Genomic DNA, 27263 nt, shown 5'->3' on the forward strand with positions numbered 1-27263 from the left:
GGCAACGTCAGGGTACGATGGGGTCATGGAATCTGAAACCTGCCACAGGGCCTTTCTTGTGTGCAGTGCTCCATCAATGTGGGTCTCTGCCATTGTTCCCTGGCATTGGCTGTTGTGGGTGGGGTGGGTGCCTATGAATGCGCTCTGTAGGCACTCCCACACCTCGAGCCAGCCTCACCACGTTCCTTCAGCTGGGCAGAGGAAAGGGGGGCAGCGGATTCATGGTGCCTTTTCAGCACCGTCAGCTGGCAGCTGTGGGTGGGCAGGGTGCACACATGCCCAGTGGCAGCACATGATCTACCTTCAGACAGACATGTGTGGTCAGCTCATGAACGCTAGCCGTGATTTCATGTTTCTTTTAATGTTTAAGAGACACATTTCCCTCTGGGAATTAATCATTTCCCTTTGAGCACAACAGCTTGTGTTGTAGCCACTTAAAGTGGAAATCACTCTTAGAAGGTACTGCTCACGGCTGCTTTCTGCATCTGGACGTCATCTGCCTTCATGACTGTGGTCACTACACACGTCATGTGTCAAGCTGGCCTGTGGCCATCTTTGAGCCCCAGTCTGGGGGTTCCTGTGTCCCGCTCTCAGCTCTCAGACGCCTCACCCCTGCGGCCACTGCTTTTCTCTCGGTGGCACTGTGGGGTCTCTGTCAGGACATTTCAGTTATGATAGAAAACTGAAAAGGAGAAGCGCAGTCCAGGGGCTGCGCAGGGCTGGGGGTGGGACTGGGCCTCAGCGGGTTCCCCTGGGCTCCGCTTCTTCTGTGCCGTTCTGTTCTCAGACCAGGCCTCCCTGCAGTGACCACCTCCTGTGTTGCCCAGCAGGTGGAGGGCAGCAGTCCCTTTCCCGAAGGTGTCATGTTCCAACAGCGCCTTCTGGCCAGGCCTCTACCTGTCATTTAGGCTGGGGACTATAATGCTGGGAAGAACCGTCACAAAGCCACCCCTGCAGCTGGAGAGGATGGTTCCCAAGAGAAATGAGGATGGCCCTCCCATGAGGCAGGGTGGGACAGTCTGGCTTGTTGGGATGCTCCGTGTGGCCCACTCACAGTGTGCTGGCCCTGGGAAGCACATGGCCACACACCCTCCTGCTGAGGGGGCCGATCTCACCTCACTACCCCCATGCCGAGGGCTGCCCTTCATGCATTCAGAGTCCACCTCAGATGGGCACCTGAGCCCCCAGACTCCCCATCCACATCCCTGTGCCCATCCGAGTCAGGGGTGCAGGAGGATGCAGCCCCCGAGGACAGCCCTTCCCAGCTCCTGCTCTGGAGGCCGCAGCTGGCCCAGGCCTCGCAGGAGCAGACCCAGGCCACTGAGATTCTGCCTCTGGGCACCGACTCAGTGTGTCCTGCTGAAAGACTGGCCCACTCTGGCAGAGGGATGACCCAGGGACCAGGCCGTGCTCCTCATGCATGCTGCCCAGAGCCAGTCTGCCCCCTCGCTCTATCCCAGTGCCTGTACTCTCGCCCAGTCCCATCTGCGGACCTCCAGGTGATGGTGGCAGTGCTCCTATTTGACCTGCTCCGTGTGGTCTATGGGCACTTGCAGCCTGGGAACTGAATTGCTGTTCTGTTAAGTTACAGCTAAATGGCCACATGTGGATGGTGCATCGGCAGAGTCAGCCATGCTCGGTAAGGCAGGTGAGCTCACCGAGGAGCAGTCAGGGTTGCCATGTGAACCTCCCAGGAGAAAAGGCCCCTTCCAATTTTGTCTGTAGAACTACATTCAGGAAAATTTTTTTTTAAAAAAAGAGTATAATTATTGGACCAAAAAAAAAAAAAAAAACACCACAAACAGAAAATGAACAAAATAGAGCTTTATTTGAACTCCCTCCCCTATATATCATTCAAAGGCCTGGGACCACGTCCAGGTTCCTGTCAGCAACATGGAAAGCTAAGCCATTTCACAAATGCACAGCCATACCCACAACTACAGACCCCCACGCCCAGGGCACAGCTCTTTGTTCCTAAGCCTGTGACAAAAGACCACCACCCAGGATTTGTGTGTGCTGCAGCCAGTGCCACCTCCTGGGCATCGTGGGCACCCACCCAAGAGACCAGCACAGCCACAGCCAACTAGATAACTGGGTACTCAGTAGCCCAGACACCCCCGAACACTGCCACAGGCCCTGAGGGGAAGACTGTGGGGCAAAGAGGACAAACTCTCCCTGCCCTAAGGGACCCGGCTCACTGGGCCTCCTTCCCTTGCCAAGCGCCAGCCCCTGCATGCCTCGCTGGGAGGTAAGCACCCGCTAGCCTCGTGATTTCCATTATCTTGCTAATGTTGGCAGCACCTAAGGAACATTAAAACAGAGAGAGGCTGGATCCAGACCTCCAAGTTTCACCCTTGGACTTCAGTGGGTCTCACTGCCCCAACCACAGAGTGAAGGTCGGGCAGCATTCGCCAGGACCTGGCTCTAACCAAACTGGTGCTCTAACAAGTCACCTGAGTTTCCAGTAGCTGCCCCGAACAGCCCACCTATTTGGAGCGTGTTGCCTCTCCTACCAGGAGGAATCTGGGGACACAAAAATCTTTCTGGGTTACAGTGTGGAGAAACAGAACATGACTGAAGCAGCTTTGGAACTACGGTGGGTAAATTTGCCCCATCGCTTAGGAGTTCGCTCCATTATATGCAACCAAGCACAGGAGAAACCGTCACCAGGAAAGGAAACTGGAGGCTTGGAAGTTCTCAGGGAGCTGTTCAGACAGGTACAAACATCTGCAATTCAAACTTCCAAACACACTAATAGTAATTAAAAGTGCGGCCTCCGATCCTCACGTTTCTCCACCAGCAGAGGCAAAAAGGAGATTCTCATAACTGCGTGTTAAAAAGAACATGTTCAAGTAAAGTCACACACTACATGTGAGTGCTGCACGCTGTTCTTCCACAGCATAAAAGTATAGAAATACAATTTCTGCCCTTTGCATCTAGAAACATCTGGAGAAAACATGGTTGCTCCTAGCTCTGTGTTACCTGAGCAGGTGTGCCATCCCAGGGCCTCACTGTCCCGTGCTGGCTCAAGAGGGCAGGGAAATGAAGATGGCAACACCTTTTCATTCCAGGAAACCAAGCTCAGGATGGCAGAACCAGCCCTGGCCAAGTCAACAGCCTCTCCACGGGTGACACTCCTGGGACTTCCAACGGACGGGAGAAAGGGATCCTAGCCCAGCTTCCCATGAGGGCGGTGCGGGTCACATGTGGGGTGGGGACTGCTTCTGGGACTTAGGAAGACAACAACCTCAGGGCTACCTTAGGGGCAGGACAAGCCAGGGCTTGGGAGCTCGCCCCATCCCAAGAGCCCCACAAGGCGCCAGCTCACTTGGCAGCCGCCTGCTTGTCCTTGCACTTCTGGTGGGCACGCAGGATCTCCATGATGACAGTGGGATCCTCCAGGGTGCTAGTGTCCCCCAGGTCATGGACCTCACCAGTGATGATCTTCCTCAGGAGTCGCCGCATGACCTTTCCAGACCTGGTTTTTGGAAGACGTCTCACCACCTGGCAAGGAATGGGCGCAGTGTTAGAGCATGGATGGTGCCCAGCCTCCGTGCCAGTGTGGACTGCACTGAGATCAGAAGGGCTCGGCTCAGCGGGGACGCCCTCCCAGGGATCCACAAGGGATGTGTAAGATTCTACCCCAGAGAACGGCGAGGCCCAGGGTCTCGGCTTGACCCTCACACTATATGGGCCTGAGCTGAAACCCACCCATCCCAACACCCTCCACGAGGCAAGGTCCACCCAGGCCATGTTCACCCCACACTGCCGCCTGTCTGTCCTGCCACTGTGCCACATGCAGGCACCCAGGTGGCAACAGGTCCAAGCACCTCATCTCCATTCCCTGGCCTGGGACTCAGCAGGTTTTGTCTTACATAAGAGGTGAGAACTACGGAAGATAAAAGTTTTGTCTTAACGTTTGAAAAGCTAGCATGGAGCATTTTCAAGCAACTCGGCCCATTCACTGCGAACGACAATACATTACGAGCTGTGTTTGGGATCTTCCACAGCGACCTGTCTTTTGAAATAGTTCAGTTCACTTAGGGCAAGTCCAGGTCTCCTGAAACTCCGGTCACTGGGCCAAAACTGTCAACTCTCGTAATACCAAATGGAGCTGCGCGCTGCTGCCTCCAAGGGCCACCAAGCCTGGAGTCACCGCAGGCAAGGTTCATAATGGAGGGAATTGAAAGCCACGGGCTGACAAGGCTGCCCAATCCTCCCCCGATTCCAACCCCTCGGGAGGAGTCTGCAGTTTCCCTCACTGGCACCAGGAAAAGTGATCAGAAACCACACCAGGGCTGGAGAACCCCGCGGCTGTCCCATGTCTCTAATGAAAGTTCCTAAGGTTCTTCACCAGCAGCCCCGTTTCTGTGACTAGCCTGCACACGCCAACATACGAGAGCCAAAGCCTGCCTAGGCGACCTCCTGGACAGGTGAGCTGTCTGAGCATGGAAGCCTGCGTGGGCGACCTCCTGGACAGGTGAGCTGTCTGAGCATGGAAGCCTCCCTGGGTTACCTCCTGGACAGGTGAGCTGGGTGAGTGTGGAAGCCTGCCTGGGCAACCTCCTGGACAGGTGAGCTGGCTGAGCTTTTGGAGCTGCATCTCCTGCCCGGGCGACCTCCTGGACAGGTGAGCTGGCTGAGCTTTTGGAGCTGCATCTCCTGCCCTGTCTCCTTCCTCTGTGACAACACAGTGACCCACCATCCTCACCACCACCCAGGAAAACCAAGTAGCTACTGTCAATTTTGATGCTAATTGGAAAAAAGTAATATGCTCCTAAAGGACCATTGTCACCTGACAGTTGTGGGACACACAGCAGCACAGCCCCCGCTGCGTGGGAGGACCGCTCACCAGGATCTCGTCAGGCACAGCATACTTGGCGATCTTGGTGGCCACCATGGACTTGATCTCCTGCACCACCACATCTGAGTCACCCGCACCGTCTTTCAACACGACGAAGGCAAAGGCAGCTGGAAATAAAGGCAAGTTTGGGGATGTATTGACTACTAGACCACAAGGCCACTCCGAGGCAGAGTGCTGTGCACAGACAGCCAGAAATCCAAAGGGCTGTGGAGTCATATGTTAGTGACATCGTAGCAGCTGTCGTATGTGAGTGACATCATTTGCCACATCTTTAGTTGCAAACCCAAAGATGCACTTCAGTTTCACAAAAAGTGGCAGTGATTCTAACAGCTCCACAAGTGCTCCAGGTGAGTGCTCACGTGTGGCTGAGAGCTTGGCATCTCAGCTCTGGTACTGACTGGCTGTGTGTGATCTGGGACATGGGATCTCCTCTCTGTGTCCTCATCTGTGAAATAACCCCTAACATGGGCTGACTGGGGACTTCCATGAGAAGGTGCACAGATGTACAGCAAGTGGGCACCACCAGCCATTGGGGTATGTGTGCAACATGGTGCCATGGGCCAGGGTGACTATTTCGGTTCAATTAAAACAGCAGCTCCTTGGCTGCATGAGCCACACGTCAAGTGCTATTCAGCACCAAGTGCAGCCAGAGGCTGCCGCCCTGACCAGCACAGACATGGAGCAGCTAAGAGTTCTGCTGGGCAGCACTGGGCAGCCCAGATTTCAGTAAAAATGCTAGGTTTGGTTTTTCAGTGCTCTGGCACGTCCAGGAAGGGCTCACACTGTGACAAGGGATCTAATTTGAGTGGAGTTGCTCATCCTGGCACCATCCCTGACAGCTTGCCCGTCCCCGCTGGCCTGTAAGGTGCTCTGTCTCTCCCACGAAGCTTCTATACATGTGTGGCTCTCCCACTGCTCATCCTTCCCAGCCCCATGCCACCTTCGCCCATCTTCACCTGACTGTCTCATTTCCTCAGTGACCTTCTTTCTTGCTCTGTCTGTCTCTCCCCGCTACTCCCGACCCCTCCAGCATGCTAGCTCTATGGAGGCAGAGACCCTCTCCCTCACTGCTGTGTCCCCAGCATCTACAGCCATGTCTGGAACATGGGGGGTGTTCAACACGTGGTTGTTAAGTGCATGAGTGGATGGTTTTCTGAACAAGCTACGATCTGTAAAGATCTACAGCCTTTGCAGGAAAGGCTTTCCCAGATCCATGTGGCAAACTCCTATTCATCCCTCAAGACCCAATTCAGCCACCTCCTTCTCTGTGAAGCCTTTCCTGACTCCACCCATGAAATCTAGTTTATGGCACATGTTGTGCGGGAACAGCTGTCAGGCCCCCTGTTGCCACCCCACTAGGTTGTGAGATCTTTGAGGGAAAGAACATCATTTTTCTCATCTTGGCCGTTGAGATGGGATCAGAAGTGGTCCTGGACTGTTTACTTGTGAGGACGGAGCTGGAGGGAGGAAACCCCCCACATGGGTAGAGGAGCCAGTTAAGAGTCAGGAGGAGGCAGGCAAGGCTGAGGACACTGGAGACAAGAGAGACAAGAGCCCGGCCAGCGGCACCAGAAGCTTGCTGGGTCTGTGTCCTAGACAAGCTCCAGGGCTGCCCTTTCTCAGCACTCGTGCAAAACAAGAGAGTGGGGACAAATACATGACGATATTCACAGGCAGCTCTACAGCCAACCAGGAGCTGTTCATCAGCTCTTCATAATCACAGAATGGATGCTCAGATTCATTAGAAATCAGGAAAATGCACGCCATCACATGCATGATACACAAATTCTCCCCACACATCTGGCAGGCATTACGAGGCCTGGCAACGTGAGACTTGCAACAGCTCCACACATACAGAATGCGCCCCCGGCAGCAGCATCCACAGCAGACTACACCCCAACACCACCCCAACCGACCTAAGGCTGGGCTGCCCTATGACAGACAGTGACTGTGACACCCAGACGTTTGTCTACAGTTCACTTTCCATTGTCCTTCCCTTGATCGTGCACTTGCTTTACGGGGTTCAGTCCAGGGGCTGCTGCGCCCCAGACACGGTGGACCATGCCTGCGGTCACAGGCCCGTTTCAGTGGCCCCAGGAAGTGCTGGCTCAGCCACGAGACTTGGACCCAGATGGGGCTTCCAAATCCCAGAACATACCAGTGCCCTGCGGAGTCCCAGCCAAGAGACATGAAATGCAGGATTTCCCAGAGGAGGGGTCCAGACTCCTACCAGAGTGAGGTACCCTCGGGGGGCACTAAGTTACCCCAGTCACACCTGAGGAACTGCCCTTGTCTCCATCCTCGCTGACCCTCCTGATCACATCTGGACAGGTCGCCATGCAAGGGCTCCACCAGCTCTCTCACATCCCAGGCTTGCCAGCTGAAGGCTGCTAAGGGCATTGTCCATCCGCCCTGTGACCTGATCCAGCCTCATCAGCTGGGATGTGAGAGAGAGCTGGTGGGGCCCTTCCCATGGCAACTGAAAATGCTGTTTGTAAAGCACTGAAATAAATTCTAAATTTTGCAATGGGTCCATTTAAAGAAAGCATTTAAGTAAATAATGGAACAGTGGCACACAGAAGTGCAGGAAGGCAGGTGACATCTGGGACACAGTGGGAGGGCAAGCCTGACCCAGGCCACTGGACAAGGCAGGGGAGGCTGGTCTGCCCAGCAGTGCCCTGGCATGGGGTCAGGCCACTGGACAAGGCGGGGAGGCTGGTCTGCCCAGCAGTGCCCTGGCATGGGGCCAGGCCACTGGATAAGGCGGGGAGGCTGGTCTGCCCAGCAGTGCCCTGGCATGGGGTCAGGCCACTGGACAAGGCGGGGGAGGCTGGTATGCCCAGCAGTACTCTGGCATGGGGTCAGGCCACTGGACAAGGTAGGGGAGGCTGGTCTGCCCAGCAGTACTCTGGCATGGGGTCAGGCCACTGGACAAGGTAGGGGAGGCTGGTCTGCCCAGCAGTGCCCTGGCATGGGGTCAGGCCACTGGAAAAGGCAGGGGAGGCTGGTCTGCCCAGCAGTGCCCTGGCATGGGGTCAGTGTGTGTCTGGGTCACGCCAGGACAGGCAGTGACAACACCTAGGTACTCCCACCCCTTCCCAGGTCCAGCCACCTAGAAGCTGGTGGACTCAAAACAAAATGTGGCCTTGGTAAAGAAGACCATTCTAGTCCCTCATTCTTCATTCCCCGGCATGTATCTGTGTGGTGGGAACCACAGGTCAGATTAGTCCAAAACGAGTCCCAGCGCAGCACACAGCCTGCGCGCTTCAGGCACACAGACGTGGCGGCTGCAGAGCCGGCTCGAGTACTCTGACCGAGACTGTGAGGACACACGAGACTGGACATTTTCCCATAAACTCTCTGTAACAGGGCTGGACGGTGTCCCAACCAGATACACCATGGACAGAGGTGAAAACTCCCCAAGCTTAGCCAAGGCCAAATGGGTCACGGCCACCGTGGATGCATGTCCTGAAAGGACAGCAGAGCCGGGGCATTTCAGAAACCTTGCCTAACACAAATGCTGCTCAGCCTCCTCCCCTGCAGTTTCCACTTGAGAGAGAAGACCACCAACAGCTTGGCCCACAGTATACCCTATCACCCCGCTCTCCAGCGCCTGCCCCTCGTACAGAGGTGCTGCAATGGGCACGGGGTCAGGAACCAGGAAGGAGCTCTGCTCCAAGACGCCCACCTTCTCCCTTGATGTCGTGGGGGTAGCCAATGACAGCACTTTCTGGCACTGCAGGGTGGTCGGCCTGTGTACAACAGAGAACAAAAAGGCAAAATGTGGCGGCCCCTGGTGCCAGAGGTGACTGGGGCCAGGGACTGCCACCCCGACTCAGAGGCCCACAGGGGCATCATGGAGGTGCAGGAGCGAGCGGGGAGGCCCAGCCTGCGCTCACCATGGCGTCCTCGATCTCTGCAGTCCCCAGCCGGTGGCCACTGATGTTGATGACGTCGTCCATCCGCCCTGTGATTTGGTAATAGCCACCCTCGGTTCGGTAAGCCCCGTCTCCAGTGAAGTAATAACCTGCACCACAGCAGGGAGAGTCAGCACCAGGAACCCACGTCCTCAGCTCACTGGGCCCAGAGCTCTGCGGCCCAGCGCGCAGCCCAAGTCCCACCCCCCGGCCCTCCTCGCAGCTCCGATGCTTCTGTGTGCTCCAGAGCACGGGCAGGCAGCTCCAAGACACGGAGACTTTGGGGAGCAGAAGGGACACAAGCAGCGCATCCAGGACGCTTCTCCAAAACACGCTTGAGTCTCGTTTACAAGCTTGAGACTGAAAATCGCTGGTTTCAACAAGACAGAGGAGAGAGCGTTCACGTAAGTTTCCAAACCGCGGACAAAAAAAGAAACTGGGAAAAAACAAAAATAAACTGGAAGAAAACTCCCAGCCTTGGTGACAGTCTTCCAAGGTGCTTCTCCACTCTCCCTTCCCAGCAGCCAACAGGACCTCGCCGTGGGCCTGGCTGCACCGCAGGACAGCCCACTCCCACCTCAGTAACCCCACGGACATCCCGGAGTGGGGACTCACTCCCACTGCCAAGATAAGGAAAGCCAGGGAGGTGCAGCAGAGGGAGAGGGGGCTGGAGTCAAACTCAGGCTTCGGGAGCGCCTCCTCCTGGCCACCGGACTGTGCTGCACTCAAATCCCATTAAAAATGTGTTCTGAGCTAAGATTCCAGCAGGCAGCTGAAAAGGCACGAGAGGGTCCCCGACGGCCTGCTCACCTGGGTAGGCCTTGAAGTAGGCGTCCACAAACCGCTGGTGGTCACCATAGATGGTCCTGGCCATGCCCGGCCAGGCCTGGGAGATGCACAGGGCCCCGGAGACGTTGCCGCCCTCTATGGCGCTGCCCTGCAGACCCGGGACATGTGTGTGAGAGAAAGCCAGCACTGGGTGAGAAGCAAGCCAAAAAATGACCAGCCCTGCCCTCAAGGGAGCTGTCCATAGCTCTCCCGTCTCCCTGAGGAGGGCCCCAAGCCGCCACGTGGCCGCTACCCACTGCACGCTACCAGCGAGGTCAGCAGCCTCCTGCTAGGTACGGACCTGGACACACAGGAGGGAGCTGGGCTGGGCAGGCGGGGACCAAGGGCCGGCGAGCACGTGGCTCCCACACAGGGGAAGCCCATACACACCTTCTCATCCATGAGGACGGGGACAATGCCAAAGAAGGGCCTCATCGCCATGCCAGGAAGGATTTCCGCCCCTTCTTCCGAGGGCCGTGGTGCGATGCAGATGCCACCGGTTTCTGCAGGGAGGACAAGGAAGAAATGCGTGATCGTCCCTGGACCCAGGGACATGTGTATCCCGAGTCGGGGGTGGGTGGGACTGTCCCTCTTGTGGGCAAGGAAACACCTCAGGGGCACGAGGATCTTTGAGGCAGACCAGACGTGGGTCTGGTGCCCTCCACTGCGGATGTAAGAGGGGGCCCCACAGTGGCCTCAGCCCCAGGAGCTCTGGTGTCCCACAGCTGGCTGCAGGCCCCCTCGCCATGTCAGGACCTTGCTTGAAGTGGGGAAGGCCGGAGCCCACCCACTTACACATGAAGACATGGAAAATGAATTGCTTCTGGGGCAGCACCCATTCGACACGGGCCCAACAACAAAAAAAGGTGCCCGCAAATCCTGCCCTCGCGTTATTTCTCTGGCACTTGTCTCTACCAGCCTGCACCAGGGAAATGCCTCAGAGAGTCAGCTAGAGAATCTGTGTCCCAGGTTTTCCCAAGTGGCTGGGACCATCCCGTGGGAACGTCTCATTTTCTGGCTTCTTTGAGGATGAGCCTCAGTTACATTCATTACATCTGTGGTGGTCTCTCGCCATAAGCACCCTAATATGTCAGATGCCCAGAGAAGGGGGGACAAATCCAAACACAATGTCACAGAAAAGTTCCTTTTCCCACTAAAATTTAAATTTAGACTCATGCTCCCTTAGAAGATAGGGCCTGTCTTATCAGATGTTCCCATGTTTAGAAAGGGGCGCTAGGAAGGGACGCGGCCCCTGAGCTCCGGGTGCGTACCAGGCCTGGGGCAGCACGCCTCGGCTCATCCTCACCCAGGCCTGTCGGGGGCACCCCCACCTCACAAAGGAGGAAACCGAGGCTCAGAGAAGTTGTGACCACAGGTCCCACAGCTGGAAAACAGCAGCTTGGTGACCTCCGGTTCCCTCACTCCAGGCCCCAGGGTTTCCGTCTGGGTCAGGTTCCGTCACTCTAGGCCCCAGGGTTTCCGTCCAGTTCCGTCACTCCAGGCCCCAGGGTTTCCATCCGGTCACTCCAGGCCCCAGGGTTTCCATCCAGTTCCGTCACTCCAGGCCCCAGGGTTTCCGTCCGGTTCCCTCACTCCAGGCCCCAGGGTTTCTGTCCGGTTCCCTCACTCCAGGCCCCAGGGTTTCCGTGGCCTCGGGTGTCTTCCATCACACCTGGCATCGAGAGCTTGGACCCCATTCCCAGCCTCACACCCAACCCTACAGACTCAGAACCTGTTCCCCAGGCCTCCTCACCTGTCTGCCACCAAGTGTCCACCAGCGTGCACCTGCTGTCCCCCACCACCGTGTGCAGCCACTCCCAGGCCTCGTAGTTGATGGGCTCTCCCACTGAAACCACACAGGAAAAAAGAATAAACCTGAAGCCAAAAGGAAGTGGCTTTTTGTTTGTTTGCTTGTTTGTTTTTTGAGATGGTCTTGCTCTGTGGTCACGGCTTAGGTAGCTCTTGTGACTGAGGAGGCATAAGGGGGCTTCTGGGGGCTGTGAATTTCTGTAGTACATATAGATGTAAACATCTCTCAAGTTGAATGCTTAATATCCCTACCCTTGGGTATATATTATACCTCAATAGAAAGGAAAACAATATTCGTACACCCTAGGACTCTGTGTCTACCTCATGACGTTTCCACACCAGACCAGCACTCAGCCAGAACTCGCCAGTCTAGGCGTGCTGTCACTAAAACATTGAAATACTCTCTTGCTGGTGGTTGCCGGGACCACCCACAACCCAAGGCCTGTCCCAGCAGTGGCCCCCGCAGCCATGCTGCATGATCAGTGCTGGTCACATGGGTGGCTGGGTGTCTTTGTATCACACCTGCACTCAGAACATCCACGAGGGCAGAGAAATGCCCTGCTGCACTTGTGGGCACACTGGGAGACTGTGACAGCCTGTGCCCAGCCAGCGTGATGTGACCACATGAGCCAGAGCCACGTGACCACATGAGCAGGAGCCACGTGACCACATGAGCCGGAGCCACGTGACCACATGAGCCGGAGCGATCCCCACAGCAGGGCAGATCCATGTGGACAACCTTCAGAGAAACGTCACAGCGTCATAGCACAGTGTGGTAACTTTCATGTTAAAGAAAGCATCATTACAGCTGCATCCAGTACAGGAACTTAACTGAGGGTACGGGGCGGAAGGCACAGGAGCAACAAGGTCCACTTGAGCAGAGGTCAAGGAAGATCTCAGCTTTTTTTTCCTTTTTTTTTTTTTAAAGAGACAAGGATCTCACTCTGTTGCCCAGGCTGGAGTGCAGTGGCACGATCACGGCTCACTGCAGCCTTGACCTCCTGGGCTCAAGGATCCTCCCACCTCAGCCTCCCAAGTGGCTGAGATCACAGGCATGAGCCACCACACCCAACACCTAAGGATATCAGTTTTAATTACATGCTCCAATTTCTTCTTTTCACAAGAGTGTATCCATGTATTACTTATGAAATTGAAAGTTTAAAAAAGCTTTGAGAAATACAAATCTAGGGGGAGTGTCATGAGTGAGCAGGATTCTGACAACTCAATGGACTAAATGTCGTGAGAGCTGATCCCAGCTGCCTGGGATGGGTCTGGGCTGCGGAATCGCAGCAGCAGGCATGCCAGCACAGTGCTGGCCCTGGCCAAGGTGTGAAGCACACCGACCCCCAGCATGCTCACAGATGCTGGGAAGCCCAGGTGCCAGACATCACAGGACTCCACGCCGCCTGCCAGCGTTGCATACCAAGAACAGAACAACGAGGCATGTGACCAGCACCTGGCCTCCCACAGCGCTGCAGCTGGAACCAGTTATGTAACAGGGATAGGAATGTACCTATAGACAGCTAAATACACAAAACCCAACTGAGCCTCTGCTGGAGGCCGGCCCCCCAGCTCAGGTGTGTTCCAGGTCTGTGGGGACCTCTGGGTGAGGCAGAGGCTGCTGGGATACACATCCCACTCTAACGCAGCTGCCAGAGCACATGCTTTCCCGAAATGCACTCAGAGTGGTACTCCTTGGCATTGGACTCTGTGACTCTTCCTTCAGCAGACAAATCCCGTAAGTGTCTCTGGAAAACCAAATCTTGTCCTTCAGCCCTGTCCCCACCTGACGCCCTGTCCCCACCCGATGCCCGGGGCCCACTCAGGTGGCCCTGCTGCCAACACCTAGAGGATCTGGCAGTTTCTATGGCCCTGGCCACACCGTTTGTTCTCAGTCCCCAAGCACTGGCCCAGGGCAGAGGGGTGGAGCTCAGGTCCCCTGAGCTGTGGAGGGCAGTCAGAATCACAGGGGCCTCTCAAGTGCAGCTCCAGCATGCCAAGACAGACCACCCAAACTCACCTCCTGCGAGGGTCTGAATGTTTGTCCCTCAAATCTCATGTTGAAATGTAACTGCCATCCTAACAGTACTATGAGGCGGAACCTTCATGAGGTGTCCATGCCAAGAGGGCTCTACTCTCATGGGCGGGATTGGTGCCATTATAAAAGGGTGAGCCTGACCTCCTGTTGCTCACTGTCACCCTCTCTTTGGCCTCCACCATAGGATGATGAGCAGGAAGGCCCCGACCAGACGCAGCGCCTCGCTGTGGACTTTCCAGCGTCCAGAAATGTGAACCAGGAGATTCTGTTCATATAAATCACCCAGCCTCAGGGCATTCCGTTACAACAGCACAAAGCAAACTAAGACACACCATCTAGAAAGGACAACACTCTTTCTGAGACGTGGAGAGGACAGCACAGGTAGGGAAGCAGAGCCAGCCAGGAACCTGTTGGGGGTACAGGGTGGGTGCACAGAACCCAAAAATCAGGTGGGGCGGGGGGGGCAGATTGAGTTTTACTGACTCTAGAACCAGGTGCTGGGTTTGTCACAGGCTGAGTGACCTCCGGCAGGTTCTCGGACCTCTCTGTGCCGCCTCTTCCTCCTCTTTAATGTGAAGCGGCATCTGCACTCTGCTCACAGGACTGAGGTGAAAATAAAGGCATTTAATACATATTTGCTCTTATTGATAGTATTCAAACCCCTTCTGCTTTTTAATCTAGAAAGCTCTAGAAACAGAAGGTTTTTACTGTTAAGGGGAAAATAAGGGAAAAGAGGAGGAGGAGCCATTGGATGCCTGCTATTCATCAGGAGCTCTCCCCGTGCTAGACATTGCAGTAAGGCTCACATTGGATGCTCTGTGGCATCCTCACCACCCTGCAGGTAGCTCTCGTCCCCGTCTCACATTTGGGAACGAGTGGTGAGCTCTGCAGGGAACAGCCCCAGCTTCAGCCTCTTAGCCCGCGGCCAGATGCCTCCATGCCTGGTGGTCACCCAGCAGTAGCAAAAGCACATGCTCACTGCGCTCCCTTCCCAATGCATGTGGCAGAATGGGACACTCTTCCATGGTCTCTGCCCTGCATGCTTCCTCAGTGAAAAGACACCAAGCAGGTGGCTGATCACACGTGACAACACTTGTCAAAGCAGACATGAAATGGGGCAGGGACAGGAGACAGAACAGCAGTCACCAGCACCAGTCCCTTCCAGCACCAGCCCGAAGGACAACACCCCCAGTACTGTCGAAACCACACTACTGTCAACTTTCCCAAATATTTCCACATGACTTGGCAATAGCCATCAACATTACCAGTAAGCCTAAGCTTTGAACTCTCTGCCTGGAAATGTCTACAGTAACAGCAGGGCAGAAGTGCAGGATGGTATCCACTCCACGGACTTGGAGACAATCAGAGGGTCCGACGGGGCAGTGTTTAGCAAATTGTAGTTATACTTTTACTTTTATCATCATTATTTCAAAGACTGAGTCTCACTCTGTCACCAGGCTGGAGTGCAGTGGTGCAATCAGAGCTCAGTGCAGCCTCAAACTCCTGGGCTCAAGCAATCCTCCCTCCTCAGCCTGTGCCACCACACCCAGCTAAGTGATATAATTAAACCCCACACACCCACTAAAGAAATGGCTTGGCCCTTAACTTATTGAGTGGGTAAGGATTCCTCGTGAAGATTAAGCTACAGAAATGAGTACAGAAACAACGGCACAGAAAACGTCTGGAGTGTTGTTCCCCAGACTAACTGATACCAGGTCTGGGGAGGGGCTTACGGTGGCAACAGGGGCTTTGCGTGAATTTCACACGAAGCCGGGCAGCTTCACAACGGACATCCTGCTGGACCGTATTGGCTCTAAGGGTCTGGGGCAAGCCCACCTCCCCTGCTGCAGGGCAGGCCACTCACCTGACCCCAGGGTCCGCAAGGAGGAGCGATCGTACTTCTTCACCCAGGCATCACCATATTTCAGCAACAGCCGGATAGCCGTTGGGGCACCATAGAACTGATTGATCTTTAACCTCTCTACTGTCTCCCAGTACCGACCTACGGAAAGGCCCAAGTTCGGTGTCAGCAGGAGAGCCCACCAAACACAGTCTACTTTAAACTTAGAGATCAGCCAAGACTTCCTGCGTGCTGGGCATGTGCAGACATGCATATGTCCATAAAAAGGGATTCCCCCCACCAGTGAAAGACGGAAAGAAGCCCCATGGGATGGGTCCCCAGTGGCCGCTCTCCTCCCAGCACTCACTCACTCCCCAGATCCATGGGCGGACATTCAGGAACAGTCTCCACCTGGCTGAGGGAGATGGCCCAGTTCAAGGCAATACTACATGGATTTAATAACCTATGGGGCATTACCACAGAGCTTTCACTCTGTCACTCTTACATGGGCCCTAGACTGGTACTTCTCCTGGTGACAGCACAGCTGCCACTTCGTGTGTCCCGGAAAGCAGGCCCACGTGCATGGCATGCACACCTGATTCCTGTAAACCCACCACCACACCATTCCCTCCACATAGGACACTGAGCTTCAGGTGGCTGAAGTGGTGGCCTGAGATGGCACCTGGGCCATGGCTCTTAGTCCCTGGACTTGCCCCTGTGACTTCTTCCTTGAGCACACCCAGCCCCCGAAGGCAGGAATGGAGCACGGGGAGGTGATGACGCACACAGCTGTCAGCACCGTGGAACGCCCGGGCTGCAGCCTCTGGGCAGAGCCACCATGATCTGCTTACATTAAGCAAATTATTTGGAGACGCTGTGGTGTGTGGGAGGACGATGCCCAAGGGAGCCAGACATCACCTTGTCCTCAAAGTCATCTCAATTTAATGGAGACGGTTCTAGGCCATGCATAACATGGTGTGAGGAATGGCTCTGAAGGTTCGGGGGCAGGGCTGGGGAAACAGAAGAGGTGGGCAGCTGGCCCTGGCTTCAAGAAAGGGCTGGATCTGGGCAGGTGGCCTAGAGGTGAGGCAGATGCCAGTGATGGCCGAGGCCTGCAGTGTAAGAGTGCTGGAGCAGGGCCTATAGACGTCCTCTGGTGCCAAGCCACACTTGCTGTTGCTGCCCATCGGCTCTTCCTGAAGACCCAGTTCCTGGCCCCACCAGGCATCTTGACAGCAGGACCTCGAGAACCATACCCTCACCAGAGCCCGGGCATCAGCCTTCCATGAAGCTCTCTGCAAGCCTCCAGCCTCGGGCTCCCTCCCCTGACACCAGCAGGGGGTGTCAAGCAGGGTTCACCATCCTTACCAGCATTGGGGTAAACTGGGGTGCTCTCAAAAAGGACGCTGGTGGCACCGTTGCAGAGAGGCCCATACACCACGTAGCTGTGTCCTGTAATCCAGCCGATGTCGGCCACACAGCCAAAGATGTCACCTGGCTGGTGGTCGAACACAAGCTGCAGAGACAGGAAGGGAGCGTCCGGAGCTTGGTCTCTGCCCCACCGTGTTCGCCGCGTCACTAGGAGACAGCCGTGTGTGTTGCAGTCCTTAGCTGTGAGAGGCGGCTGGGACAGGCGGGGGCACTGCAGAGCCGTCCAGTTGTATGTTTAATGCATGGGCACCTTTCTGCATTACCTTATGCCACGATTTTTTAAATCCCTTAAAAATTGCAAAAAATAAAAGCCAAAAAAGGCCAAGAATGGCATCAAGCACCATCAGCTTTGAGGGGCATGAGAGGACAGACCTCTGAAACCCCTTCATTCTTCCACAGCAGCAGACTGGAGCCTGATCCCATCTGAGGATCCAACCTCCCATGTGCAGGAAATGCAGAGGGTAGAGGGACAGTGGGCACACCCCAGACCAAAGGACACCAGAGAAAATGGCTGGACGCGACAACGGCCAAGTGTAAGGAAACGGGGGAGCCTCCACTTAAAAAGATTTAAAAGACATATCAAGGCGTGGTGGCTCACACCTCTAATCCCAGCACTTTGAGAGGCCAAAGCGGGCAGATCACTTGAGGTCAGGAGTTCAAAACCAGCCTGGCCAACATGCCAAAACCCCGGCTCTACTAAAAATACAAAAATATTAGCTGGGGATGGTGGCGCATGCCTGTAATCCCAGCTACTCAGGAAGCTGAGACAGGAGAGTCACTTGAACTCAGGAGGCAGAGGTTGCAGTGAGCCCCATGAACGCACATTTGGGTCACACAACTATTGGAAGAAAAACACAGGGCAGGGGCATGAGACACATCAGGACATAGAGGAATGGGCCATGGCCAGATGGGCCTCGAAGGGACTGCTGAGGAAATGGCAACCTTCCATTTCTTGATCAAAGTGGCATTTACCTCATAATAATTTATTAAGCCACACATTCAAGTTGGGTGGTTTTCTGTACCTGCTCTAAAAAACACTTTCAAAGATCTTTGGGCGAGCGGCCCCCAGTGTGCCGCTGCTGCAGTTACATGGACAATTCTCTGGGACTTTCCAGGCAGGGCAGTGGGGGCCTGCGGCAGCCAGGGCCCTGAGGAGCTGTGGGGTGGGGGGACTCAAGAGGCCCTGCCCCGAACAGGCCAGGAAGAAGCACTGGCTTCTCATCCGTACAGGCCCCGCTGTGCAGCAGGACTTCAGCTCTGCCCCTGCCCAGAGCCCACCGAGGGCCCGGCACCGCCCTGCCTGGGCCCGTACCTTGTGGGTCACAGCAGCGTAGAGCAGGTAGCCCGCCTGGGTATGGACGACGCCCTTGGGCAACCCGGTGCTCCCCGAGGTATACAGCATGAAGAGCATGTCCTCGCTGCCCATGCTCTCTGGGGCGCACACAGGGTCCTCCTTGGCCATTTCCTGCAAGGGAGAAGAAACGAACGGCCCGCCAAGGGCACTCAGCCTCCCTGAGAGCAGCACTTCCCCTCCGTGGCAGGACTTGGCACATGGGATTCAGAGTTCACCTGCTTTGACCTGCTCAGGTTCAATCCCAAATGTGGAAAGGACACAGAACAAAAGGGTGGTGCAATCATTTGTTACAGCAAGTGTTTCACTTGCTTTCGGTGCTGGACTTCTGTCTTCCCAGTTAGGACTCAAGCCCATCAAATGCGGCAGAGGAACCCTGGACGCCTCTAGGAAACCCAAACTGAGAACCGCAAGCCGAGAAGCCTCAGAGCCGCTCACTTGATAATGACTCTCCTCCTCACACTGTGCAAAGCGAGGTGACCCACCTGCTCCAGCGGGACGTCCAGATCCCCCATGTGGACCTTGCTGTCTGTCCTGTGAGCCACCAGGACACGCTGCACAGTGGGGCAGTGCTTCACAGCCTGGTCCACTATTCTCTTCAGCTCCACCACACGCCCGCCCCGGAGTCCTTGGTTGAAGGTGATAACCACCTTGCACTTGGCTAGCAGAGACAACACAGACATTTCCGATCAGTCTCCTCTCCTCATAGCTCTGCGTCACACAGGACATCCCAGGCCGAGGAGTGTGACAGACTCAGTCCAATCTTGAGTAAAAAACTCAACAAAAAATGTGAGGGGCTGCCTGCTCTCCAGCCCTTGTGTGCCGTGAAGAAGTGCCAGGGCTTTGCCCAGCTCTGAGGATAAGGGTAAGGAACCAGAGAGAGATTACTCTGAAGCTCAACTCTTCCTCCTTGCGTCAGCACCATAATCATAATTTCCCAACCAGACTTCCACCCTTCTCTCCCGTCTGCCAAGGAGTGAACCCCAGGAGAGGGGCCATCATACCACCTGCAGCAATCGTGGTGACAGAGAAACACAGAGAGGCAGAGACGGAGAAATCTGGAAACCAGAGGCCAAGCCTGAAGGTGTCCCGTGTGGCCAGGCCGTGTCTAGAGTGACGTGTGTGGGCTAAGAGCCTTCACTGTCCAGAGATCAGAAGCCACACCCGCTTTATCTGACTCCAGATCCGCAGAGACAGTCCACCCCTTCACTCCTCAGCATAGAAGGTTTCCAGCTGTTGCCCTGCGGGACCTTCCCCGCACACCTCCAGCCTCATCTCACCCTCCATATCTCCCTTCCGCTGCACGGCACCTGCCTCCACTAGACCCTCATGCTGCACTCCTCCCCCGACTCAGCCTGTGCCTCTGCCTAGGCCCTCATGCTGCACTCCTCCCCCGACTCAGCCTGTGCCTCTGCCTAGGCCCTCATGCTGCACTCCTCCCCGACTCAGCCTGTGCCTCCACTAGGCCCTCATGCTGCACTCCTCCCCCACTCAGCCTGTGCCTCTGCCTAGGCCCTCATGCTGCACTCCTCCCTGACTCAGCCTGTGCCTCTGCCTAGGCGCTCATGCTGCACTCCTCCCGGACTCAGCCTGTGCCTTCACTAGGCCCTCATGCTGCACTCCTCCCCCACTCAGCCTGTGCCTCTGCCTAGGCGCTCATGCTGCACTCCTCCCTGACTCAGCCTGTGCCTCTGCCTAGGCCCTCCACCTGGAACTCTCCCTTTAAACCTGACTAAACTCAGTGCACCCAGATCTCAGCCCACAGAACAAATTCTTCAGCCATGTGCCTCTCCCCAGTAGCATCTGTCATTTGTCTGTGTGACATTTTATTAACGTCTGCACTTCTGTGGTCCCCACACTGATGACCAGGCCCCCAGAAAAAGGATCAAGGAACTCTAGGGTTCCTCCCTCCCCAGGCCCACTTCCTCACCATCTTTGATCCTCCCAGCTAAGGACTCCGCACTGAAGCCAGCGAAGACGACTGTGTGGACAGCTCCGATCCTGGCACAGGCCAGCATTGCTGCCACAGCCAATGGGGACACCGGCATGTAGATGGCAACACGGTCCCCACGGTGGACTCCATACCTCTTCAGTGTGTTGGCCAGGCGGCATGTGGTCTCCAGCAGTTCCCTGCAGCACAGGGAAGAGAAAGCCATCAGAGACAGACGAGGGCCAAAACGCAGAACAGTTTGGGGTGGAACAACACTGCAAATTGTATGCTGTATACACCCAGCCCAGTGCCAGGATGGCAAGCACTTGAATACTTAGGGCATAGAAAGCACTTTTCCAGAAAAAGCAAAGTTTTAACACTTGTAGATCGCTATTGGCAGAGATTCACTGCCACATCACTAGGGTGATAAGGTTCTCCTTAAGTCTACTTAGGGCAAACAGGAGCATAGGAGCCACAGTGACACCATTTAGAATTAATTCCATTTTTTTTTTTTTTGAGACAGTTTCGCTCTTGTTACCCAGGCTGGAGGGCAATGGCTCGATCTCGGCTCACTGCAACCTCTGCCTCCTGGGTTCAGGCAATTCTCCTGCCTCAGCCTCCTGAGTAGCTGGGATTACAGGCACGCGCCACCATGCCCAGCTAATTTTTGTATTTTTAGTAGAGATGGGGTTTCACCTCATTGACCAGGATTGTCTCTATCTCTTGACCTCGTGATCCACCCACCTCAGCCTCCCAAAGTGCTGGGATTATAGACGTGAGCGAATTAATACCTGCAAAGACAAACGCTTGCAACAGCAGAATGTCCAGATGTCCCAAAATTACATTGTATCACATACGCTTTTTTTTTTTTTTTTTTTTTTTTTTTGATACAGGGTCTCGCTCAGTCACCCAGGCTGGAGTGGAGTGGTGCAATCTCAGCTCAGTGCAACCTCCGCCGCCCGGGTTCAAGTGATTCTCCTGCCTCAGCCTCCTGAGTAGCTGGGACTACAGGCGCCCACCACCCCCAGCTAATTTTTGTATTTTTAGTAGAGACGGGGTTTCACCATATTGGCCAGGCTGGTCCTGAGCTCCTGACCTCATGATCCGCCCGTGTCGGCCTCCCAAAGTGCTGGAACTACAGGTGTGGGCCACCGAAGCAGCCAGCAAAGATGATTATAGGCACGCTTTGATGTTCTGAGGCACTGAAATGCGGAGGATAACTTTCTTTCCATCAACAAAGAAACAAATGTCAGGTTGTCAGCCTACCCGCAGGGAACCATAGCTTAGCTTTTACATAGATAAGAGCTCTATATAAGAAAAACAAAAAACAAAGGCATTCATTCCTCTTCTCGCTGAGAATGCCCTACTACGTAACTGAGTAGCTTTCAATAAACCATCTCTTCTCGCTGCGCTTTCCACTGGCCTTGGATTCCTTCCTGACAAGATCCAAGAACCCTCCCTTGGGATCTAGATGGGGATCCCCTTTTCTAGCAGCAGTTTCTCAGAGGACCACAAGTGTCTGAAGCATAGATCATTATGGTTCCAAAACTTCTAAAAACGTTGCCCTCCAAAACAAAGACGGATCTCATAAGACATTGAGTCGAGAAATGACAGGTCCCAGATTTCCGAATCAACACAGGCCAGGGGCACCAAGCAACGTTCTCAGTTGGCAGGGCGCCAGGCCCAGACAGGGTGAACCCCAGCTCTGTGAAGCCACAGTGAGTCCACAGGGAGGGAAGGCCGTATGCAGGGCAGCCACATCTCCCTGCAGCCCCGAGACAGCACGGGTGAGTAGAGCAAGCAGCCAGGCTTTCACCCCAAGCTAGGGGCCATGGACGAGGGGAAGGGAAAATGCTGGACACAAGATGGGTGAGGGCCATCCCTGCGGCCGCCATGTCCTCTGCCACATGTCCCGCGTCTACATGGCGTGGGTGCACTTCCTCTCTGGCCAGTCTAGGTCCTATCACCAGGTTTACCTGCCAATCAGGGCACAGCATCTCCCTGGGCAAGCGGATTGGCTCAGCACTGCCACCTGAGCCAACCCGGTGCAATCAGAGTCCACCATCCTGAAACTGGGAGCTCTCGAGAGCCACCCGCTTGCCGGCCGCACAGCAGAAAGTGGAGGAAGCAGAAGCTACCCCAAGGTGGGTTTTCCTTCCTGCGCCTCATCCCTGTGAATCTGGACCTGGCAGTTGCATTAACCACTTTCCCACTCTTAATGTACTGATTTTAATTATTTGCAACAAAAAGAGCTAACAAAGAAGGAAGAATGAGGGGAAGCCAAGGCCGCTTCTCTCCGGGCGGGGCAGGCCTCCAGCCGGCGACCCCTGCCCTCTGCGGCGTCCCAGAGAACAGACCTTCCTCAGGCTCGCAAGGCCCCTGGCAGCGTGTTTGCACAGCTTTCCCCCTTCAAAGGGTAGTCAGGGAAAGGGCTCCCAGGAACAGTGGAGCTCAACATTCCGGGATACCAAAGCGGAATGAAAATGAGCGGTCCACATCTCAGGCAGGGGCCTCAAGGAGGCCTTTGTTTCTTCCCAAGGCCGGCTACAGAGGGGACCACATGAGAACCAGATCGCAAGGCCAGCCCGCGGTTCTCCCCGCACCCAGCACGCCTGCCCGGCCTGGCTCCAGCGGCATCTTCTGTAGGATTTCATCTTTCTCCTTCAGGCTTTCAGAAGGACAAAGACGCCATTCAGTGGTGCCCGGCCCCCCACCCCTTGCCAAGGTTTATGATAAAAGACAGAACACTATCCCGGAAAACCCCCAACACCGAGCTCTACGGAATCTAGGGCTCAGAAACACTCCTGCTACTCCAGGGAGGCGGCTGGCGTTGCCTTCACTCAACATCTTCAGCCAGACTCCATTTTCATAGTTCTGAGAGCTTAAGCCTCACAACTAGGAGAGATGAATGCTTGAGTGTATGCTCACCAGGAATGGGGATGAAATTCTGTCCCTGTTGTGCAGATGGAGGGCAGCAATCTGAAGCCAAGAAAGGACATTGGGCTGTCCCTACTCCAAATCTACCTAGGGTAGATTTCTGCAGTAGCTGCCTAGGCATGGGAGCTTACCTTTCCGAGCTGCCACGTGATCATCTGAGAAACAGCAGGTGCCCTCCACCGTGTACAGCTGTCACAAGTATTCATTAGAAGCAAGAATGACTTGGCACTCTGCCAGACATTCAGTAGGTATCGTCTTTCCCAGCAGACCGACACTCAGAAATCTTTGTTTGAAATCATTTTCTAAAATGACGAAAATCAGCTAACTCACTTCAGTGAATTCCTAAGACGTGAAAAATCCTGTTCTAAGAACCTTGGGGTTGAGTGGGGTGTTTGCATCGGAGAAACGAATTGACAGGGAAAGTGTCCTCCAGGAGTGCAGCTACAACGGGGAAATGACGGCACATGGGAAGGTATGCAGGGTGCTGAGCAGCTCAGCTTGGCGGCCCGACTGCTGGGGGTGGCAGAGAAGGACAGCAGGAACTTTCTGGATAGATTGGCTATTGGGGGGAGGACTGAGGCAAAAAGAAGAGTGGGGACTTCTTCCCTTTAGGGGCAGAAGTCACCCAGTCATTGGAGCTGGACAGCTAAACGACAGCCTCCAGGGAGGGTCTAGAGATCAGGGTGCTCTGGAGGACTGAGGGGCCTCAACATGGGCCCCACAGCTGCAGCCGGGTCTGGTGAGTCCCACACTTTTGCTGCTGAGTCTAGAGGAGAGGCTTCTGATAAAGGACTTGATCCAGGTAAATCTCAGAGCTCTGTCCCTTCCTATTTTCTCTGCCAAAGTCATAAATAAACCTTTAATTGGAAAAGATCCTTGGACGTCATGCGGTGCAGCCTCCCTGGGGCTCTGAAATCTGGCAGCCACATTCCCACCCACAGCAGTCCAGCCTCTGCTTAAACTTCACACTGCCAGAGCTCACTTCGTGGGGCCACCTCTCTGTCACTTTAATAGGAAAACAGTCTACCAAAAATTGGACCAAGATTTACAGCTCTTCAAATGCTACCCCCAGTCCTACCCTTAGTCTTTTAAAGCTGCCCAGAATAAATCTAATTTGTCAGTGACAACTCTTCAAATTCCTGAATACTCCCCGCCCCTCATCTTCTTTGAAGCTTTTACTCCCCCAGGTTCTCTGGTCTAGCCCTCCATGACCACACTCAAAATACCAAAGTTTTGGGGGTGTCTTGGTAGACACCCCACACTATCAAATGGACCCCCACATTCTCGTGGTGCCTGCCCAAAGCCGAATGTGGATACCGAGACCCTTGATCTCAATTCTATATTTAATCATGTTAATTAAGACCGTATGGATTTTTTTTTTTTTTTTTTTTTTTTTGAGACAGAGTTTTGCTCTTATTGCCCAGGCTAGAGTGCAATGACAAGATCTCGGCTCATTGAAACCTCTGCCTCCCGGGTTCAAGTAATTCTCCTGCCTCAGCCTCCCAAGTAGCTGGGATTACAGGCATGTGCCATCACGCCTGGCTAACTTTGTATTTTTAGTAGAGACAGGGTTTCACCATGTTGGCAGGCTGGTCTCGAACTCCTGACCTCAGGTGATCCAGCTGCCCCGGCCTCCCAAAGTGCTGGGATTGCAGGTGTGAGCTACCATGCCCAGCCGACGATATGGATTTTTAAAACACCTGACAGGTGGCTCAAATTCAACATGAGGTCACTAACCCGCAACCTCCCAACCCCTAGTGACAGATGCCCTTTAATGGGGCTTTCTCATATTATGGTCATGGAAATGTTTTGTATCTTTTTAAAGCAGACTTTCAGTTTATCCCAATCTAATTCCATCTCAATTTCTCCACATTTCTCCAGCTGATCTTTTTTTTTCTTTTCTTTTTTTTTTTTTTTTTTTTTGAGATGGGGTCTCGTTCTATCACCCAGGCTAGAGTGCAGTGGCACGATCTCGGCTTTCTGCAACCTCTGCCTCCCAGGTTCAAGGGATTCTCCTGCCTCAGCCTTCTGAGTAGCTGGGATTATGGGCACGAACTACCACGCCTGGCTAATTTTTGTATTTTTAGTAGAAATAGGTTTCACCATGTTGGCCAGGCTGGTCCTGAACGCCTGACCTCAAGTGATCCACCCGCCTGGGCCTCCCAAAGTGCTAGAATTACAGGCATGAGCCGCCACACCTGGCCGAATTTTGAAGCCTGGATTTTTAAGTTTAAACTCTCAGTTTTCATAGCAATATCTTCCAGACCTACATCATTGGAAAATAGTCAGCAAACCCAGGTCTTCAAACCACTGAAAAATAAATGTTGTCCGATAAGTGATCCTGCCATCCCCCAAGTTCCCAGAAACTGAAAGCATGTGTTTGGATATCCATGAGTCCTCAGACTTCCACAAACCGAAATGTTACTGTTTCTGTATCAGAGAGATAATGCAGCCACTCAGTGACGGCCCCTTAGGCTACAGTTGCAGGAAGCAGTGGCTTCCTCACCCTGCAGAAGATCCTTGCATGTAGCACCAGTGGGTTTCCAAAGCATGGGGGCGTGCAGCGTTCTGAGTCACTAAAATGAGTTCGAGTTTTACTTTTAAGTCCAAGAAGAAATATAACACTTGTTGTTCAGGTACTGAGCAGGGTATTTAAGTCTGTCTGTAATGTAGACTCTTCTGGGCCAAGCTTTTGGTGTGGACGAATGCAAATGATGTGCACAGGGACTCATATTTAGCCTCATGTTCCTGGCCTGGTGCCGCCCAGCACTAGGACAATGCTGGCTGGCCTCAGGGAAGGAAGATTTATTGTCAACTCTTAACATCAACTGGAAATAACTTTTATCCAACGCTGAAGTTATAATCTGACTGCAAGTAATTGTAACCAACATGGTAACTGCCTGAACTCTGCACAAATGCACCCGCCCCCACTCCCAGCCTCCAAATTTAAAATTAGTCCAAAACAGGAAACAGCTGGTAACCGAGTTCAGCCAAAAGAGAGGAAGAAGCACATGGTTATTTATTTATTTATCTATCTATCTTTCAATCAGGGCCCGTTTTGTCATGATTCATATTCAAAGTATCTTTTCCTCCTAGATATTTCCTGATGGGGGCCCAGGGTAAGTCAGTCCTGTGTAAGAAACAAGTTAAGGCTGGGCATAGTGGCTCACAGCTTTAAGCCCAGCACTTTGGAAGGCTGAGGAGGGGGAGGGGGCAGATCACTTGAGGTCAGGAGTTCAAGACCAGCCAGGCCAACCATAGCAAAATCCTGTATCTACTGAAAATACCAAAATTAGCCGAGTGCGGTGCTGCGCATCTGAATCCCAGCTACTTGGGAGTCTGAGGCAGGAGAATCACTTGATTCCAGAAGGTGGAGTTTGCAGTGAGCCGAGATCCCACCACTGCACTCCAGCCTGGGCGACGGAGCAAGACTCTCTCCAAACAAACAAACAAACACATTGAGAATTCATGATTATTACTTACGATGATTCTGGCACTCAGCATTCATGAAATAAACATTAGCTAACCGACTTCTTTGTCATCCAACTACAGGGGCTGCTTGGGCAGAAATTTGGGTTTTGCTTATTGCCTTCTTCCTGGCATCTACTGAGCTCATGTAAGGTGCTCAAGAAATGTTTGCTGAGCAAATGCTCTGAGAAGCACATGGGAAGGACCCCTCTCTGAAAAACCAGCCTGGATACTTTTTATTTTTCTGCCAATAAGGGAAGTAAACCGAGGTGAGTGTGTTGCTAAGTGAAGGCCTCTGACAGACACAGAGCATTTCCCGGGCACAGTCGGGGGGCTGGGGGAGGTCAGCTCCATGGTCTAGAGGCAGAACTTGAAAGGACATTGCTGTGCTCGCTCTAGAATTTGATACTTTCTTCAGCTGTGTCAGAAAGATGGTAAGAGAAGAAAGCATCAGCCTCAGGGAAGGGAAGCCTGGTGAGGCAGACCCCTTCTCACCCAGGAGGAAGGTGGAGGGCCACGCAGGGCGTGGGCAGCCAACTGGCGTCTCACAGACCCAGGCCTGGGGAGCAGATTCCTTCCCCCCGGCAGGCTCCTCTGGCCCTGATGTTACTGTAACCAGCGACTCTCATTCAATGGTGGCAAGATTTGCTCAGTCTGCTCCTTACTGCCACTAGAGAACAGATGGCCAGGAAGTCAGTTAGTAGGGCTCACAAACCAAGTATGGAACTTCTCATGTCGTTATTTGATGTCATGACATGACATTCAGCAAAGAGAAGCTGCAGTGAAAACATAAAGTGGCAGCCGTACTTGGACATGAACAGTCCCAGAGCTGCTGACCAAGGCGGGCCCA

At 54.1% G+C, this 27263-nt stretch overlaps 1 protein-coding gene across 2 annotated transcripts in view; it reads right to left on the reverse strand.

The window, feature by feature from the left end:
• ACSS1 (acyl-CoA synthetase short chain family member 1) overlaps positions 1–27263 on the reverse strand; it is a 55374-nt gene that overhangs the window by 4768 nt on the left and 23343 nt on the right. For both annotated transcript variants that reach the window (XR_008481270.2, XM_035298521.3), the window contains exons 3-14: positions 20009–20208; positions 18564–18739; positions 18040–18192; positions 16665–16812; positions 15321–15458; positions 11363–11455; positions 10000–10112; positions 9592–9718; positions 8764–8891; positions 8553–8616; positions 4853–4971; positions 3329–3504 (exon numbers count right to left, since the gene is read on the reverse strand). Coding sequence is in view for 1 of the 2 variants with exons in the window: in XM_035298521.3 (XP_035154412.1) it covers positions 3329–3504; positions 4853–4971; positions 8553–8616; positions 8764–8891; positions 9592–9718; positions 10000–10112; positions 11363–11455; positions 15321–15458; positions 16665–16812; positions 18040–18192; positions 18564–18739; positions 20009–20208 (1635 nt within the window). In the remaining variant the exon portion in view is untranslated. The remainder of the gene's footprint in view (positions 1–3328; positions 3505–4852; positions 4972–8552; positions 8617–8763; positions 8892–9591; positions 9719–9999; positions 10113–11362; positions 11456–15320; positions 15459–16664; positions 16813–18039; positions 18193–18563; positions 18740–20008; positions 20209–27263) is intronic.

The sequence above is a fragment of the Callithrix jacchus genome, chromosome 5 (genome assembly GCF_049354715.1).
Source record: "Callithrix jacchus isolate 240 chromosome 5, calJac240_pri, whole genome shotgun sequence".
NCBI classification, from domain to species: domain Eukaryota; kingdom Metazoa; phylum Chordata; class Mammalia; order Primates; family Cebidae; genus Callithrix; species Callithrix jacchus.